General features: G+C 49.2%; 1 protein-coding gene across 1 annotated transcript in view; it reads right to left on the bottom strand.

The window, feature by feature from the left end:
* LOC144112937 (uncharacterized) overlaps nucleotides 1-15,447 on the bottom strand; it is a 101,814-nt gene extending 86,367 nt beyond the window's left edge. The window contains exons 1-2 of the mRNA XM_077645777.1: nucleotides 15,261-15,447; nucleotides 11,768-12,118 (exon numbers count right to left, since the gene is read on the bottom strand). Of these exons, the coding sequence (XP_077501903.1) occupies nucleotides 11,768-12,118; nucleotides 15,261-15,447 (538 nt within the window). The remainder of the gene's footprint in view (nucleotides 1-11,767; nucleotides 12,119-15,260) is intronic.
* Nucleotides 15,448-20,427: the final 4,980 nt, after the last annotated feature.

The following is a 20,427-nucleotide window of genomic DNA, read 5'->3' as shown; positions in this document are numbered from 1 at the left end:
TTGAACAAAGTTCACAATGAGGCGAATGTTGAGTTGCTTTATTTCAATGACATATAGTTCCAGCGTGCGAACACGTTTAAAAACGCGGACCCTAATTTACTGACGACAGTTTTGGCTTCTGCAGAGCTGCCTGGTACTTGGGCGCATGCGTGCGTGCTTGTAGGGGCACACGTTTTCACGTTGAGCTGCAGGCCGGCGTCAGAGAGGCAGTTCAAGACGTGCTTCAGGCGGGATAGATGGGTGCCAATGTCGGGTGAAAAGACGACAATGTCTTCGAGGTAGCATAGGCGCATCCTGCACTTTAGCTCACGCAAAATGGTATCTATCATCCTTTCGAAGTTCATAGGGGCATTACCAAGGCCGAAAGGCGCCATAGTAAATTCATACAAGCCGGCGGGGGCCAGAACAGCTTTTTTGTTGCGATCAGTCGCTTCCATGTGGACCTGCCAGTACCCGGAACATAAATGGTGGGAATAAGAGAGTTCTGCTTCTTGCAAACGCTCCAGGGCATCGACTAGCGTAGGAGGGGATAGATGTCCCTCCGCGTGATCTTATTAATGCGGTGGTAATCGACAGAGAAGCGTACGGAGCCATCTTCTGCATAAGCACAACAGGCGTTGCCCAGGGGCTGCCTGAGGGCTAAATAACGTCGTTCTGAAGCATTTGGGCGACTTGCTCTGCAATAGCCTGGCGCTTGGTTGGAGACACACGATACGGGCGCTGCCGTAGCGGCGCGTGCGCACCAGTGTCGATGCGGTGGGTGACGGTGGAAGTTCCGCCCAAGAAACTTTGGTGAGCGTTAAAGGAAGAGCGGAACTGATTAAAGGGGGTGAGGAGCTCTGTTCTTTGTGCCGGGGGAAGATCGGCGTCGATGGAGCGCAAGAACAATTCGGTAGAAGAGGGATCTGGCGTAGAGGCAGGAGAGCTGAGCGCGTTCATGGCGAGGTGCGGTGTATCGTCAGGCTCCCCGCGGATGCGATGGGTTCCACACTGTCGAGGCAATCACCAAGGCGCAAAGCGGTAGGGGAGGAAAGTGGCTTAGAGACCAACAGTACTGAGAGGCCAACGGATACAGTCAGTATGGTGTATGACAGTGGATGACAATTGCGGTGCAGAAAAGTATGGGCTGGTGTGAAGAGGACAGTGAACAAGGACAAAAGAGCATAGAGGAAAGCCTATGTCTTCGGCGGCGAGAGCTTTAACACATGAAACAGAAGGAGTAGCGTCCGGCAAAGGATTGGGCAGAGCAAAACACTCGACTTCAGCTCGAGCACAGGCGGTAATAGCTTCACGGCGTGAAAGACAGTCCTAGCCCAGATTAACAGCATGTAAACAGGAAGGCAGCACCATAACTTTATTATGTAGAGGAAGTCTTGAATCACAACCCGAGCGGTACAAGCTGTGGACGGCTTGATGCGCTGAGCGCTGGCCAAGCGCAGCAATAGTCCAGTGATTTGCGTCCTTACCTTCCTTAATAACTGGCAGAGCTTTTCGTCCATTAAAGAAATCGCAGCATCGGTGTCCACCAGTGCCACAACAGAAATGCCCTCCGCACAAACTTCAATAAGATTAGCAGGTGATATACGAAGCCTTTGAAACTTCGACGGGGGCGCAGTTCGCGCCTCAGGAACTGCGGCACCTAATTAATTACTTCCTGAGTAGTATTGGGGAAACGTCGCATAGGAGAGATAGAGCGGCGTCTCGGCGAAGGGGAACGGTGTCTGGAGAAGACCGAACGGACAAGGGGAAAAGGAAAACTTAACAGCCGCTCAACAGGCTCGGAGTACTGACTCGTGGAAGGTCAGTATGCGTGAGCTTGCGTGGGTGGGTCTGAGACTGATAGACCACGACGGCAAAGCCGTGCACATCACCAGGCAAGCCGCAAGTGTAGCAAATAACCCGGTTTCCGGTGGTGCGCCAGGATTTGCTGTCTCGCAGAGCTGGTCGAAGATAAGGAGCCGCTGCTCGCACAGGTACTGGAGGCAAAGGGGAGGTAGGCGGCCGAGGTCTGGTGACGACGTCGTCGTATGTGGTGGATCGGCGGGCGGACCCTCGGTAACCTGCTCTTGGATTGCATGTCAACGAGCCATAGCTAAATATGGAGGTTGCTCTGGAGGGCTCGGTAAAAGGGAGAGCTGACGAGCCACTTCTTCTCGAACAAATCTGTTGCAGCAGCGAGGTGGTGTCAGCTGCTGGCGTCGCCCCAGAAAACGACTCAACCTGCTTGGGCTGCTTACGAGTCAGGATCCTCTGCTTGCGCAGCTCCTCGAAGCCTTGAGAGAGGTTGATTTCTTCCGCAAAAGTGTGTAAGTCGCCAGCTGACAGCATCTCAAAGGAGTCGTCGTCAATACCCTTCAATATGTGTTTCATCTTTTTCGAGATGTATTTCAGGTGTACACGTTTGCATAGGTTAAGGTCATCTGCTTGCGCAGCTCCTCGAAGCTTTGGGAGAGGTTGACGAATTTAGCAACGGTGCGCAAGTGGCCAGCTAACAGCATCTGAAAGGAGTCGTCGTCAATACCCTTCAAGATTTGTTTCATCTTGTTTCATGATGTATTTCAGGTGTACACGTTTGCATAGGTTAAGGTCATCTGCGAGGTAGCTTGTGAAGCTTTCGACGACCTTCGGAGACTCTTCGAGCAAGCGTTGTTCGGCGCGGAGTTTCCCGGACAGCCGGACGACCGAAGACTTGGGGGAAGTTCGTCTTGAAGGCAGTCCAAGTTCGGATGTCCACCTCATGGTTCCGATACTACAGGTTAGCCACGCCGGTGAGATAAAAAATGTTTAGTTTTGTCGCATCGGCCTATTTGTTGTAAGGGCTCAACTGTTCGTAAGATGGGAGCCGATCATCGACAACCTTCTCATCGATCCCGCTGAAGATGGCCGGGCCCCGTTGGCGAAGGGACCCTGCGCAGACAACAGCTTTACTCACTTGCACGGCTTGATGGTGAACGTCGTCAAGCATGGCAGGTGTCGGGAGAGTACGACTGCGGAGTTTCAGGGACGTCACCCAGCAACTTCACCAAATGTAAGACTGGGGTTTATTGAAAGAAACTGGGACGACGGGAGCAGCGGCGAGAACAGTCCGAGGTCAGCCAGGTCGAATAAAGACATTCGCTGCGATAGCAATGCTGTTGAGGCACATGCTCGTTGTAGGGTTCGGCGCGCTGTCGCATCTTTTTCTACATGTGTTGCGAATATTCCGCGAGAGGGCAGTGACCTAGGCTGCGCGTCCGGTTTTGTTTTATTTTGTTTTTGCTTTGGGTGCATGCCGTTAGAAGGGGACTCATGCCTTTTTGGTTAGTCTCCCCATTCGTCCTTACGGTTTCCTTCGCCGCTCCGGACGGCGGGGCTATCTGCCGGCCTCGAACTTGGACCCCTGTCCCCTTGGCGAATGATTGCGAGACCACCTAGGGACGAACTCGGGGGTAAGGGAAAACGCTAACATCAGTTCTGGGCTTTTCTATTCATCAAAACTGATGAGCCGCAGTTAGCAGTTTATATTTACGTGTGGAAAGGGGCGCGGGCATCTTCGGGGTGTACCCACGAAGGGAGCCGCGCCCGTGTGCTTTTGTCTGTAGCGACTCCTAGCTGGCAGGCGCTCGGTCTGGCCGAGTGCGGAGGGAGTGACCGTTGAGAGCTGGTGCGAGGCGCGCCAGTTTGACTGTTGGGACGCGGTGTTCCTCGCCTCTGTGCAGGCGGTCGGCTAGGCCGGTCGCGGATAGTTGTGGCCGTATACTGACTTTTGTTTGTACCCATTTGTAAATAGCCTGTATAAAAGTTTGTTTCTCACCAAATCGCTTCGCCTGCAAGTTATATCATCGAGAAGCCGTGAAGCGGTGCATCCAGCTTCTGGAAATCACCGGACCAACACCACCGGCAAGCCTTTTACTCTCGTCTTCGTCTTTTCACGAATGCGCGTCTTTTTAACAATTTGCCATTTTTTTTCTCTCCTGTGGGTGCGCTTTCTCCAACAAAATAGAGCATTGCAACAGTGCACGCTTTACAGGGACTACGTCATCGTTTTGATAATGAAATTCTCTGAAAATTTGTCCAACATCTAGTAGCATCATTGATAAGAGAGTCGTTTGTTTACATGTAATGCGTGTCCATATGCGTTGATCTTTGGGCGAGAACACTGAATTGAATGGTATTATTTATATGACGAGCGGTCCCAACTTAACTGATGATATTTTCCCTAGCGTTGTTTTAAAAGCCCTGATAGATCTTTTAGTGCAAAACCACTTCTTAACACGGTCCCCGCCAAGAATCTTGTGTGAAGCCTCGGAGTAACTCAGGTAAGCTCGGGCAAGTTAGGAGGAGCGTCGCGCCAGCTGTAGCCAATGGGAGGGTGACCTTGAGGGTGACCCTGGACAAAATGGTGACAGCTCATGCAGAAATAAAATAAGTATTGTCGCAACTGGGTTTCGAACCCGCAGCGGTACGAACAGACCAGCTTCGATGGCCACTGAACGAGAGCACTATGATATCGCCGCAGCCGATCACGCCTCGTGTTAAACTGCAACACACTCTCGCGTTGTGCATTGCATATCGTCGTGTTCGTCAACTTCCATCTGCGGCGCGAACAGATCTGATCAGCTTAATATCGATCAGAGCTTAACCTGAGTATAACATCGTCGCCAGACGCGCTGACGACCGAGCCATGAGCCAGCCAGGCTAAACACATGTTTTCGCACGCATACTCGATTTAACTACATTAAACCACTACAACTTTTTTGGTGGTATTTCTGATGCGAACAATCTGCTTGGCTAGACTTGGCCATGCGGTTAGCTAGCGGCGTAAGCGACTCGCTCAGCCAGCGCATTAAACCGGGCTTAACCACAGCATCCTACGATTTATTACTACTACTTCACATGCGGTAGTTCCCACGAGTTCTGACCGAGCTGGCTGTTCTTCTTTCTACTTACGCGTGTTAACAAACTGAGAAGAGTTCTGGTGCAAGTTCTGGTGCATAGTCAGAGGGGGAAATAGTGTCTTGTGTAGCTTACACGACAACGCGAATGCATTTTTAAATAAACGAGAGCTGTTGTGAATAGCCGAATGTTGTAATAGCATCTTATATAGCTTATTTTGCGGTATATAGCAATAATCAGAATTTATTGTACATTTCAAAATTCAGTCTGTGCCTTAGATGTTTTATCCTTTGTGCAAAAGTTTGTTTGCATCTTTATTTTGTTAGAGAGAGCTGGTATAAGTCTTTTCCTCACTCGAATAAAGAATACGAACACTTCGTATACTGTTCTTCACCAGCAGATTTAAATACCTTCCGATCTTTCTTTAGACTTTCAGAACACGCTGGACGCTACTATAGTGAACCAGAATAGGGGGGGGGGGGGGGGGTTATGCAGCCTAAAAGAATAATTTTGTTGCTTTATGCACCAGGCATGCGAAGCAACGCGTAACCATTTCTGTTTGCAGACGAACCCGGAATGCCATAGAAACGCGTTCAGGAGTGGGCGATAGCATCGCCACCGCTTCGTTCCCCTCTGGCGTGGACTAGCGCCCCATGGGCAGTCTCTCCCGCGCGCTACACTGACCTTTCTAGTACGCTGTAACGCACGGTCAAAGAGCCGTAAGCCTATTTGTGGCTGAAGAACGTTGTCCTCTGTCCCGCAAAAAGGCCTTCGTGTATTTCCTATGCCACTGCCTTGCGGGTCAGGGGTAGGCAGCGTACGTGTTGCTTTCTGACATCTGACATGAGCATACTTTGTCGTAAACACATACGAAGTGCACATAGATAAACGTTATGCTGTGACGCAACGAAAATGCGGTGAAGCTGCTGTAATAAAAAAATCTCGTTCTTCTTGCACAAGAGGCTTGCGCGGGGTTGAAAGTGCCGTCACGGAATGCCGGCAACTTCAATCAGCGCAAGTTGAGCCTGAGAGGTAGTCCATAAAAGAGAGTTAAGAAAATTTTTCACGGGCTTTCTCCCGACTGATGCGATAGAGGGGTGTACAGCGCTTTTAAAGCGTTACGGCATAGCACTTATGTTGACCTTCCCGCCAATAATATTAAATGTGCTAAGCGGACGCGTTTTCTACTGAAGTACTTTTTTATTTCTTGGTTTTAATCACGGGTGGTAAATAGTGATTAGCACGAGTTATTCGAGACGACTCTAGCAAATTGACTTAAGAGAGCTAAGAAACTTGTGCGGGCTAGCTGGTCAAATTTGACTAACTTTAAGCGCCAACTTGGAAAGCAGACAGCGCAGCGCTTCTGTTGTGCAGCCCCTTTAGTGTCGTCTTTCGGAGTTGGCACTGTGAAATGAGTTGCTGAAGTTAGGTTTTTACGAGTCCAATTGAATGCACGCAACCTGACTGCATCAAATCTATAACAAACTAGGCTTATTTAAGTGCTTATAAATGCTTTAGGATCGGTAACAGTATATGAAAGAAAATACCTTTGCGTAATGTTGACGAAGTGCGGGGAAAAAATGACCTCATGTTCTCTGTTAGACAGCGCCCACAGTCACACAGGCATGATATAAGTTTGCCACATGTATACATAAGAGACTGATCGTTTCCCGTCATTGTGACTGAAGCCTATAACCTAGATATACACGGCCGCACTGGCCACCGTCATTTACTGCTAACCCTTCATACCGAGCAATAACTGACATGGGATGGTTTGATACTCGTCACCAGCGCCTTCTATCTAGGGTGGGAACAACTACGCTACATTGAGCGACAATGAAGCCTAGCCTCAGACAACCGCACCCAGAAATGAAGCATCCCAGTCAAACAAAGTAAGTCGTCACTTTGAGCAGGACAGCTAGCATCGAGGCACCATGCCACCTGCCCACATCGCGATTTGGTACCGCTTATTGTCCACTTATGAGTGAGTCTATATAAACCCATCTTTGATGACATATTAGACAAAATATCAATCAATTTATTCATGTTTCATAAATCATGGTGCATTATGCTATTTCCAGCTTGCTATGTGCAGAAGGATTGCACTTGCATTCATAGGTTCGAGAAACGTTATTGTGGTTGCACTGCCACGAATCACTGTTCAGTTTTTTCTAGTTTTTATTAGCGTTCAATGCCCGTGTCTATTCGAAAGAAAGCGATAGGGTTCCAAGCGAAACTTCGGACAAATCAATCAAGTTTTGTTCTTTGTGAAAATCGACTTTACGGCTCTTTTGGTGTACGTTATGTTTGTTGGACAGAAAAAAAAACATACTATTGCTGAAAAAATTGGATTCAGAAACGAAAAAAATTCTTCCTGACGCTCTATTCAAACTTTTGGCATCAAGATTGAAAAGGACTCCGTGATCGCCGTTTGGAAGTCAATGGTAATGTAGCTAGCCTCAAGTATCTGCTCGCAACGAAATTGTCTTGACATCGTTGAAGATTTCTTGCGAAAACAGCTGGTAGTGGTAGTACCTGCATCCACTTTTTGACTTCCTGGCCTGTAAAATCTCAGTTTTTTTGTGAATGTAGCCTTTTTCTCATTATAAAGCAGTAATCTAAAGATGCAGGCAAACTTCAGTTTGTCTTCAGTGTCCCTTTAAGTGAAACCTTTTAGGCACCATGACGACACAACTGAAATTCGTCGGAATTGGCTAAAGCTATGAACGAGAGTGGAACTAACCGGGCCAGTTGATTCATGGCACATAAATAACAGCGCGACAGACGGGATAATGTTTGTGTTTGTGTTTGTGTCGCTCGTGTTTGTCCCTCTTCCTTAATGTCGCGGTGTTATATATGTGTATTTGTGAACAAGAATACGAACAATATTTCTTATACAGGCCTCTGTTGTATCTGGCCAAAGATTATCACGCGTGTTATGACTTTGTTACCGTGCGCAGCGTAGCTGATGTACGCGGTTAGTGTGCACGTGTGTTATTGTATCGCTAACGAATGACATGCCTCGGTTGCAGCCAGGATTCCTTTATAAAGCGAAGCCCCTGAATCGTTTGGCTGTTATGTTCATGTTGCTGTCCGAATAAATGCTTGACTTCAAGGCGCCTCTGGTCAACAGCCTCCTGAAACAGGCACCTCGTATGGCATGGTAAGGTATGGTATGATATGGTAGGGTATGGTATGGTATGGTATGGTATGTGGTATTAACCATTCCTATGCTGCAGGTGGGCTATTGACAGACGCCGTATTGAAGGGCTGAGAATTAATTTTTACAGCTGGGGTTCGTCTGAAAAGGTGCGCTTTGCATTTCGTCTCCACTGAAATGCGGCTGCTGTGGCCGGGACTCGATCCCGCGTCCTTGAGCTCAGCCGCCGAACTCCATAGGCACAAATCTACCGCGGCGGTTCAAGGCTCTGCAGGTTCAAGGCATTTTCGGGCTACTTTCTTTATGCCTCATATCTCCTAAATAACAAGCCTCAAATCGCGATTTCGTCTGTGATATACGTCCGCGGTTGCACATTATATCCTGAATATAATAAGAAAATGCGACAAATCACACGGGAGCTCTGAAGGCTCCTGAAGGTTGAAGTATAGGCGAAGACAAGTTTCCAAAGGGGTTCGCATTGTAAGTAGTTCGTCGACATTGCTGCTGGTAGCAGAAAAAGAAAGACTAGTTTCCGAACAGAGAAACGATGGCACGATATATGAGTTGCTAACTTGCCAACCCTAACCAAAACACACCTAACTTTCCTGCAGTGAAATGGAATGTAAACACAGTGCTTGTGAAGTTTCTCTGAGCGTGCGCTCTTTCTACCTGAAATATGTATTCACCTCATCAACATCGTTTTGTTTGCGTACGAACACATTATCGACATAATGACAGCAGGCATATTTACGAAAGGTAACTTCGTGACAGTGACTGGTTGAGTGTGATCAATAGCGGTCAGTGGAGAGACATTGACTGTGAATTTTCAGTGTCTTTCTCCTCACGGTGGCATGTTCACAATAGCATAAGCATGGCAGGCCCCTGAAGCACTCTTGCACTTGCTGGCCGACGAGCATGACAGAAATGGGGAGCAATCTACGATAACAAATATATACCGCAGTCATCCTTTCGTCACAGTAGTCTGTAACTGTTTCTGCTGAAGGCTACAAAAACCTTCAAAGGAGCTGCGCTAGGAATGCGCCATTTAACTTCTCAATCTCATTCGGCCGTTTGCGCTGTCATCGAGAACAAATTAGAGGCCGAACAACTTTGATATGTTCTTGTGAAAGTTATCATCACACTCATTGCAATGGTGGAAGTCAGAAAAGACTTCCTCTGTCTTGTACTGGAGGATAACTCGTTTCTCGAAGTCGCTAGGATTGCAACTCTTTACTAAGTTCACGTGTCGTTTTACATCTGCGTTTCTTTTTTTTTTCATTTCAACCTGAAACATCACATTTTTCTAGCGCCCGCGGGTCTGAAGTGACTTTTCAGAAAGCATATACTTTGTTCCTCCCGACGTGACCACAGCGCTGCTTGCGACGTCAAAGAAAGCATGAGACAGTCGACCATCATGTTTGCCTCGGGGCCCTTTTTGAAGTGCTCAAATACAACCTTTCTGCATCGCGCTATGAACGCAGTGTGACCGCTTGTTGTCTGAACAAATTATTCTCAGTCGCCGGCCTAACACGGCATCGCCGCACAATGCCCCGAAGGCCCTCCTCAAGTTTCCTATACGGGGAAAGAAAGTTAGGGCGCCATCCGTGAAAGCAAGGTCTCCTTTTGTGCGATTGCGAATGAGCCCTCTTTGTCTTATTGCCTCCCTGTTTTCATCCGCTTCAGCCTGGGTAGGGCAGCCAGCTCTATTGTTTTCACCTTGACATATATTTGCCCTGTTAGGCGCATAATTACCGTAGCACAAGCACGGACGCATGAGGAAGGGAATGAACCCGTCAACTCGCAAGAATAAAATCAAGGAAAGGACACAGTTGTACTCGGGCAGCGCCTTCCGTCTATGTACTTTGTGAGGCAATTCGACGAGCAGAGTCTGTAAATAAGGACCAAGTGTTTTGATTTTGTTTCGCCAAGTACTCCTTTCAGCGTTAATGAACGCCACCATTAAGGAAGCTCTGAGAAGCTTTGTGAACGTGGTAAACATACCTGCCAAGTAGCTATATTTCTGGCTGATGACCAACTGAGCTTAACTATAGCTGCTCTACGGTGGAGAGAGGACCTACAATGTGGCATCTGACAGTTTTGCCGTTCCCTGCTCCAAATACCTGCCGTTATTGTACACCTTGCATACCATTTCTGTTTGAGTCGCATCGCGGTGGGCCGATATGAGACCTGTAAACCAAATTTCCTCATTGTCACAAATGGTTCGGAGTTCTAAGTTGGGCTAGTTGGCGAAAAATTATGTCTAGAAAATTAGCGCCAAGACAGGACACAGAGAAGGCCACGCTTAAGTTAACAATAATAAGTGAGAGACAGGAGGCCTCGGATGGCCCGCTACAATTTTTGATCATAATAAGACTAGAACAGCGCACCTGCACAAGAACTAGGGAAGGTGAGATAAGACATAGCGCTCTGTCTTGTCTCATCTCCCCTCGCCTTTGTGCAGGTGCGCTGTTTTAGCCTTATTATGTCGTACCAACTCGCCCATCAGTCTGCGTTGTTGAATTTTTGATCGCTGAAACACTGCCTTCGGGAAATTCTTGAGTCATGAAATTCCACAAGCGCTGCCGCTGCTCACTAAGCAGATTTTGCAACGTTGATAAATGCACAGGGGTTTCTTTAATATGGCCTCAGCTAACATGTATCCGCTAACTTCGTAATTTTTCCGGGCAGTAAAATTACCATCTCACTAAAAAGTTTTGGGAACGACAGATCCGTCTGATGAACGCTGAAGGTGAATTTTTAAACGCGACTGTAGGAATCCGGCGACAAACTCTGGGTAGCTCGTGATGCCTGATACTTCTGGCAGGTACACGATGAAAAATGGCGGATAATTTAGCGTGGTTAAGCCAAATGTGAATTAGGTGCGCTAGCACTTTGGTTTTAACTTTGGTTTTGGTTTGAGGCTCGGTTTTCAAGGTCAAGCAGGCTTCAGACAAAGATTGGCGAAATCGAACTTACGCTCCGCCTGAATGGTATGACGCTATAGCGTTAATGGGCTGTTGCCCAGATACGCGGAATTGGTTATTACCATAATCACATTCATAGATCCCCGGGAGTCCTCATGCCACTCGTGGCGCAGTGGTGCAGCGGTTAAGCGATGCGCCACTGCCCTGCGATGGCAGGTGCTGCTACCGGTGGGGCTTGTGAGACCCATTTTGCTGTTCCCGAGAACACTTAAGGTCATGGAGAGAGGCTTCGGACAGACAAACATCAGAGAAATTTGAGATCGGGGGCTTTAGTGTCTGCGCACTTAAACAGCGCGTAGAAATAGAACAATAGCACAAGGGGCACTATTTTTTACCGTGTTTACGTATCACTAACTAGTCCAACCACAGACTGTATCCAGAACCAAATTCACTTGCTGCGATCCAGTTTCTTTCTTTCGCAATAGCAGGGTCAATCACCACTAAAAGATTACTGAAAACTCTTGCGGCTTCGTTTATGCAGCGCAAGCCATTCCAATTGTAAGACAGGGCGATCTCCGAGCTAGCTTCGAATTCATGCACAGCACGCTATGCAAGTTACACTGCGTAACCAACTCACTGCATAGCGCTTATACAGAGTCGTCTCGTTGCCTTCATCAGCGTCGCAGCAGCCAGCTGCTCGTCGCGTAGGCGCCAACGTATCCACATTAAAAGACGTTGTAGTACTCGGAAAAGTGTTTTCCGAGCACTACAATGCGGGCGGAAAGACGAGGCACGAGCCTGCACTCACCGACCACGACCAGGTGCACGGTGGCGTTTCGCTGCGTACCGCGGCTGATGACCACCTGGCAGACGTAGGTGCCGGTGTCCTGGAAGGACAGGTCGTTCACCTTGAGTGTGGCCGGAGAGCCGAGTACGCTGAAGTAGGCCCGCTGGCTCCAGTCGGAGCGCGCCGCGTGCCGGCCTTGCATGATGTTGGTCCTATGGAAACTCTGGTTGCTCGCGTACGTCACGCTGTACACGGGCATCGGCGAGTCGTCCTTGAACCAGTTGATGCGCAGGGGCAGGTCGTTGGCCAGCAGTGACTTGCACGGCAGGTCGATCTGGCTGCCCACGTGCACAGCGAGGGACACCGGCTCGTCTGCAGCGCAGAGAAAAAGAAAAACATACATGAGGCTCGTGAAGCTTTGACACGCTTGGTTAAAGCCGACTGACTCAGAGTTTCTTAATTTACCCGCCCGTACTCAGCAAGGAGTGACACTGGCCATCAAAAGTGCACTTGTACGTAATTAAGTTTTCTATACGGCTCCTTTGAAAAAAATTCGGTACCGCCTTAAAAGCAGCCGCAACGCGGAAGGTTTATCCAACGTTAATTATGCACATGACTGCAGCAACTGACTTTAATGGTCACATTCGACATGTCACTGAAAGCGCTTGCGAATGACGGGCCTTGTCTTAAACTGCTACTTCGTGTTTCGAGCTCTTTCTCTCACTTGGAATCGATGGATGAGTGTGGCGTTGATCGAATATTGCTAATAGCTTAAACCGCAGTCCAAACGTTTTTTGTAGCTTGGGAATCGAATGACGACGAAATACATAACGCTTTTTTTCTACTCTGTATTCAAAGCATTTTCTTTTGGTGCCTGGCACTTGCGAAGCCCTGCTTTAGGGCGATGGATGTGGAGCCCTCTGCAGGTCTCCCATGTCAGGTCGCACTCGAATGGGCAGAATTTTATGAAGCTTAGCAGCCGATTAATTGACACGGAAAGGGAGGCACTAAGCTACACCAGTCTAAAATTCCGGCAACTTGTCGAGCAACCCGTTTGAAACTGACTGCGCTGAGCTACCGACCACTTAGGGTGGACAAGAAGGCACGTTCTCCTTCCCTCACAGCGATCTCGCAAAGAAATGGGCTGCCAGTAGACGCACTCAATCGCAGCGTGTTGGAGTCGCTGTTGGCCAGTACGAAACTGCGAACATAATGATCCGTTCAGTCGTCGCAGCCAATGACGACTGCCCAACAGTAGTCATCTATGATATCGACGTCACCAAACAAAAAAATACCAGTCTTTATAAAACCAGGCTCAAGTGGCACTGCCTTATTGAGGTTCCGCTCGGATTTCAGTCAGTTAGTCGACGAACAGTAAGGTTTCACCGACACCGAAATCTCCCTTATCGCCGGCTACTCTCCAGCAGATCTCTTTGCTTTTATTGTACGGGAAATGGAAGGATTGCGTCGATATATAAGCCACGGTCCTGTTATATCCACTGTCTCTATTGGTACTGTGGTCATCGCGGTAGTGATCCCATGTACACAGTCAACATAAGGAGATTGTCATCTATTGCTCCACATATTGCGACTCTCCGTGGCGCTCCGGCCAAGAACGCCCTCGGCAGTAAGTTTTATTATTTCATTCAAAGGCGACCAGAAAATAGTTTCAATGAGCCCGGCATCACGAAGACCAGAAACCACCGGTGCTCATCGATAAGTAACTTTTCGATGGCTACGGAGCCACTGGGTTATAACTGCTAACGACCAAGTTGATAAAGCTCTTCCGTCATCGAACTCATTTTACCACTGCGCGTCTGTTCTCTCCACGACAAAAGTTACCAGGTAGCATCAGAGCCTCGCAGGCATGCTCTTAATAAAGGACTGGCACCCGCCACCTTTAACGCGTACTCGGTGCCGCTCTTCTATTTATCACCTGAACCCCTTGGACCTCCTTCGACCGTCCCGGCGCACCGCTACTCTCCTGTATGTATTGTGGCTAGTAGTGTCCCCCACAAAGCTTATTATTTTCGAATCGGGACGGTCGACACTCCTATACCGTGACTCCTGTGGCTGGGAAGGCAATGCAGCTAGGTCACGTTCTTTGCGACTGCCCCCGTTACTATACTGAGAAGAGCGGCTGCTCTCCGCAACGCTGGCACACTTGGGCTACCGGCAGATGACTCAGCAAGCGATGCTCCAATATGGCGGTCACTGCCTATCAACTTATGGGAAGACTCTCCCGCATGCTCCTGTGCCTGCGCACAATATGTACTCCCTTTCTTTCTCACTTTTCGTAATCTCTTCGCTCTGCACTGCTTTAGGTTGTGAAGCGAGGCCCCAACTCGGTTAACTTGCCTGCCTATTCTTTTATTATCTCTTTCTCCTACCTTAGCTCCAACAAACACACGTGAAATCATCAGTCTTTTAATGCCACCATCACCAGTCTTGCAAGTTTTATTGTACTGTACAGTGTCTCTTATTTATTTTTTTACTGAGAACACATGCTACTTGCGAGCTGAAATTGATCTACTTTAAATATTAATAAGAGTAGCGGAGCAGGGGCCTGGATACCCGCGCTAAAGGTGCCGCTTTTCTGTCAGCTCATACTCCGAAACCAGGAACGACTTCCGGCGTCTACTATGGGGAAAGTTATTATTGTGCTCGTCAAAGAATGACTGGCGTCAACTAACTCCCTCCCCCCCTCGAAAAAAAAATCCTGCAGTAAACTGAGAGGCGGAAAAAACAAGAAACAAGCGCCGCCCGTTTCACTGCACCGAATATAAAGGACGCCGCAAAGGACATTTTGTTCTGCAGCGGAGCCAGTTGCAATATCACTTCTGGGCGCCCGCGCGGCTTCTATTCAGGGCTGGCTTGCGCGGCCGGCCAACAAACAAAGGCCGCGCCTAACAACCTCATTGCAGTCGCGGTAAGGGGTTGAGCAAGCCCGACGGCGCGCGAGTGTCGCAACAATGGAAGCAGGTCCTCGTTAGCCTCTCGCTTGCAATCAAGATTTCTGTTGCAGCCGCTTTCTCGAGCGCTAGCTCGCTCGTGCCGCGCCGAGCCCCGCACAGCGCGCGTTTAACCGAGGACGACACGTCCCCCGCGCGCGGAGCGTATCCGAGCCGCGCGACACGAACGAACCGAAGGAAAATCAGTGCCGAACCGAGGCGCGAAACAAAGGAACGAAGAAGCCGCGCTGACAGGGCACGAGAGAATCTGAGACTGCGCGGGTCTTTCGGAAGGAGCGAAGCGGCGAGAGGGGGGGCGAATGGCTCGGAAAGAATGCCCAGCCGGCGTCGGTTAAAAAATGCATAAATGGCTTCCTATGGCGCAGGCGCCAGTTAATTATAGCGCAGTGTTGCCGGCAGAAGATAAAGCAAGGAAACTATAAACTTAAGGTAGTCGGCGCGGGCGAAACGCGCGCGAGATGGGGAAGTGAATAATTAATGACGCAATTTTGGCACGAGTCCGGGCGGCAATCACCTGACCGGCGCCGCCGCGGTGGACGGACGTAAAGAGCGACGCGGGTGGGGAGGGGGGCAGTCGAAGAACGTGCGGCGGCAGTATTCGCTCCGGCGGCTGCCAAATTGCCGTCGGGTTACAGCAGCCGGGGGCGACGACACCGCGAAGCCCGCCCGCACGTGCGCGCCCACCGCGCCGGCGTATTCTCGAACCACGCGCGTGACGAGCGCGGACATGGGCGATTAGCGGCCGCAAGCGGTTCTCTTAATGGCGGACACGCCCCCGAGTCAGCGTCTGCTTGTTTTCGCGTGAGCTGGCTGCGTTGGTCGACGCGGTGCCTTAGCCCGAGACCCTTTCCCACAGCGGCCCCGGATACCTGTGGCAAAGCTATGCAACAAAATTCGCGCCCGGCTTGCGGCCGGACCTGTACAGGAGTCCCTTCGGCTCCCAGCCTTTCCTTCGTCGACAGCGAACGAAATGCGGTAATGAGAGCCCGCAGCCTCACAAGCTTTCTGGGTTGCATAAAGGAGCACTGCAGGCGTTTATTGCATCGGCACTTTAAGGTGGGACGTGTGAGAGTGCGTGTAATATTGGAGTGTTTTTATTTTCGTGTATTTTATCGATGCATGCACGCTTAACCATAATGACCTGTAGTGCATGATGAATTACGGTGACCATAGTTAAATACAGTAAATTCACTTAGCACCGGTGAAGAATAAATGCGCATTGCGATGAGGCGATGAATCTTAATAATGAGAAACGAATTTTGTTGGTTTGTTCATGGGGGTTTAACGTCCCAAACCAACTCAGGCTATGAGGAACGCCGTAGTGGAGGGCCCCGGAAATTTCGACCACCTGGGGTTCTTTAACGCGCACTGACATCGCACTGTACATGAGCCGACAGCATTTCGCCTCAATGGAAATTCGACCGCCGCGGCCCGGATTAAACCCATGTCTTTCGGGCCAGCAGCCGAACACCACAAGCACTGGGCCACCGCGGAGGCGTAATGAGTAATGAATATTTCATTTGTTATTAATATTACCTGCAGTTAAGGGTACAGCTACCATTATAAATGCATGCATATTTGACTATGCCCTCTTATTTTCCGCCTAAGTCTGAAAAAGCTGATTCGGAATTAGCATTCGACATTTTTATCTTCGGAAGTTGGCGATTATTCTGGTGGCAACCGCTAAACTCAGTGAAGCGTCGTCTGCTTCTGAAACCGAAGCTAAGCCAATTGATTTCATATAAAGTTGTTCCTAATATAAAATACCGCTCGCAGGCATGAGGGCGGGAGATAAGCGCTTAGTGTGTTCGTATTTTCTTTGTCCTATCCTTTTGTACAATTGCTCATTAGCAACGTTTAACCGCCTCGACCACAAATTAATCCTTAACACTTCTGTATATATATATATATATATATATATATATATATATATATATATATATATATATATATATATATATATATATATATATATATAAAAATATATATATATATTTATATATATATATATATATATATATATGTGTGTGTGTGTGTGTGTGTGTGTGTGTGTGTGTGTGTGTGTGTGTGTGTGTGTGTGTGTGTGTGTGTGTGTGTGTGTGTGTGTGTGTGTGTGTGTGTGTGTGTGTGTGTGTGTGTGTGCGTGCGTGCGTGCGTGCGTGCGTGCGTGCGCGGACATCCTCCCGGGCCTTTACTGTCACAAGATAGTTCCCTTTGAGAACAGTTGAATTACGTGTGCTAAGCTTATTTCTTGCATGCACCAATGTTTTCCGGTCGGTTTTTCATTTTTCACTGACGTTACCTTTGAACAATATATTGTGTTCAAAGCCTGTGAATGGATTGTAGTGCAAACAATATATTTATTGATCCTATTTTCACTGTTTGCAGTTCTAGTATCAGTACCATCGGCACATCTCTCTGTCGTTCACCATATTCATGCCCGTAGGAGGAGTAGTCGGTCCCTTTTGCACTTTAAACTTCATTAACGCCTGTCCATCGATCGGCTGCCCCGTACGGCCAGATGGACATGCGGTGAGCATTACCGTGTAACAAGGACGACAGCTTGAGCGTACTTTTGCAATGAATGCTTCAAAAGCGAACTGCAGAAAAAGACGTAAAAGATTACTCTTGCAGGTTCAGTTTCTTGAATTGCACAGTGCAATTATGTGCTTAGACGCTGTTCTTAAGATATTATTAATGCACCTTTTTTTCATAAAAATGAGGAGGAATGATGATCAGAGAAAGAGGGCGAAATGAAGGGGAAGGCTTAAAGGATAGCTGAGCACAATGCCCGGTTGGCACCCTAAACATGGGGAAGGGCATAAAAGGAGTGAAGGCAATAAGAGAGGGGGAAAGGTGAGTCCGTCGTGTCTAGGGGGCGTGACCGTGGTCATGGGTAGGTCTTGGCCGATAAAAAAAAAATCATCTAAACTTCGTTTTGCGATTCGTACCCGCCTGACCACGTATTCCAGCCATAAACGTGGGAATATCTCAAGCGCGGTTGGTTCAGGCTTCTCGCAGTTCTTGATACGAAGCGGCACTTTACGCGCGCCACTCAGTAACGTGCAGGACACGTTGCCGTGAACATGGACCGGAATGCAGTCAGATCAGTCGATCGAAGGGCATGCACGGTCTAAAAAGAGGGACTAACGGGAAAGAAATTACGGTACGTAAAAGAACGAAACGTTCCTATTTTGTTCAATTGCTCGCGCAGTGAAATACGACTGCTTCAATGTATCTCCCACTCCCTGCTTCGTGTTTAGCACAAAATGGTCGCTTGACATCGCAGAACGCAACGAAAAGAAGAAGAATAAAAAAAAACCGGAGAAAAGTGCGCCTTGTGCAACTGCGCGGCGCGGTAGGCCCCGGAAAGAGAGAAGCCTCCCCAAGAGCGTGGGGCGAAGCGAAATTGTTTCGGCCCAAACCGCGCGAACACAAAGTGGGCACGCCGCAGAGTTCTCTCTGCGTGGCCTCGGGATCAACAAATCAGCACGGCAGCCGCGTGCCAGGCAAGATCGGGTCCCTCAAAAGAGACAGCTGGCCGTGTCACGCGGCGCGAGACAATAGCGGGCAGAGAAGAGCGCTCGTGCGGTGCTGTGTACGGCGGCGGCCCCCAAACGCCCGCGGCGAAGCGCGGACACTGGGCTCGCCGGGCGGCGCTGCGTGGCCGAGATACCGACAAGTTACGAGGCCGTTCGGGGCCCGGCGAGACAACAAAGTTGGCGATCGCGCGGCCTGCCTCGCCTCACGCCAGCGGCGGCGCCCGGAGCAGCAGCGCCCCTCGGAGGAGCCTCCAGAGGAGAAGCCGCGCTTTCTATAGTTTAAACGAAGAGGGGAGGATCATTACAAGCCGCTCCGAGCCGCAGGGGTCCCCGAAGGGTCATCTGGCCAGTTTGACGACCGCGCAAATCTGAAATCTCGCGGCGCTCTCATGCGCTCGCCTCAACGGCGGTGGAAGCAGCGTGTCGCGGAGGGACGCGGCGTGTCTATAGGCGCCGGGGGAGCCATTCCGGAGACGACGCGTGCCGCTACGTGGGCGTTCACGATTGCGCACTGCTCCCTGCCTCGACCCTCTTCTCCGCTTTGCGAATACGGACTTCATAAAACCTCGTTAATACACGCGAAACTGACAGCATTTGGTCCCGAGCCGGTGAGACGGGGGCGCCGCCAACGTGGAGGCTCTCCGCGGCCACCAGCCAAGCCGGAGCAGCCGCTCGACGTGCGGCGGATGAGCGCGACAGCTCGTTACTGTCCGTGCGTGAAGCGCTGTCGCGGCGGCTCGCATTCGCGGAATTCCCCGAACAGTGATTGTAGAGCGCCGCGCGCTTGCTTTCGAGTAAGCGCCGCGCTGTAGCTACGCCACTTGCGTAGCGTTTGCACAACGCTAAAAATGTCTAACAAAGAAATAAAACCAAAGAGAGAGGAACGCTCTGGCCTTTGAGCAAGAATGCCGCGCTGTTTTATGGATGCGTGTGCAGTAGATCACTGGCACGTTACCCGCGGGAAATAATTCAGGTCAGAGCAGCGACACCGAAACTGCGCGCAAAACAACCGTCGCGCTTCCCTTCTCCCCCCCCCCCTTTTTTTTTTATTGTCATCTCATTACGTAATGAGCGCCCGTCGAGAACAACAAGAAAAGCGCAACGAATAGAGATGGCAGGCCGCAAAGTTTGGTAATGCAACCACGCGTGCATTCCGTTCCGCTCTCTTGCGTCGCTGGCGCTCATAGGGTGAGCGAAAGGAAAAACGGAAAGTAACGAAGCGCCGGCAATCTCCTGTTTGATTCAATTAACGATGCCGTTTTGCGCCTCACCGGCTTCAATTTAGTGTAGAAGCTGCGGGTTGCGGCGCACTGTCCCGCGTGCCTTCACAACAGTCATGTTCGGGGAAAAGAAAGTAATGTATGCAAATAGGATTAATCCCACTCGCCCAAGGGATTTGGCGAGGCTGCTGCTTTGCAAATCAAACTGCGTGCCCTCAAGCTGACCGCACTATTAGGTAAGCCGATGAGTGTAGCGAAAGTAAAAAAAAAAAGAAGTAAAGGTTTGCGCAGAATAAAATCCCGTCGCAAGAATACGCTTAACGGAACAATATATTTTCCTCGGGATAGAGTTAACTTCCTTTATATATTTTGACGCAAGAAATTTTGTTCGTTTGCTCTCGCCGTTACTTTTGGGAATCGAATGTCGAAGAAATGGCGTTTTCGGCACAGTTTCAACGCAGTACGCTTAGATGGCGCGACAGGTTAACATAGTCTCCCTGTCCGCCCTTGAAAATGAACACACAAAAAAATCGAAGGAGTATGCGCTACCGAGGTCTTAAGTTTATGATCGTAAAAAATTTTTAACTCTCAGTCGGCAGGGTCATGCCATGTATTTTCACTAATGTTAAGATTATTTTTTAAAATTTACTGACTACGTATTCGTTTTGTAGCAGTCATTCTTCACTCAAGCCTTGACAGTATTATACGCCTGTCACACGGGCACCGCAAAGGCCTTTAAGAATCAGGTCCTTATTTCCAAAGACGTAAGGAGTGCAGCTACACGGCAAAAATGTTTCGAATTTGCCGCTAAGGGCCTTGGAGGCGAAGGCGCCCGTCAGAGACCTTTGTTGTAGAAAACTAACTGATTTAGTTTTCTTTCTAATGACAGTAGACTGTTATCGTTTATGTAACTTCGTTTATTGCAAGAAACAATCAAACTGCTCGTT

This window comes from Amblyomma americanum, chromosome 1 (assembly GCF_052857255.1).
Source record: "Amblyomma americanum isolate KBUSLIRL-KWMA chromosome 1, ASM5285725v1, whole genome shotgun sequence".
NCBI classification, from domain to species: Eukaryota; Metazoa; Arthropoda; class Arachnida; order Ixodida; family Ixodidae; genus Amblyomma; species Amblyomma americanum.
Note: the sequence above shows the minus strand (reverse complement) of the source record. Positions and strands in the feature narration are given on the sequence as shown.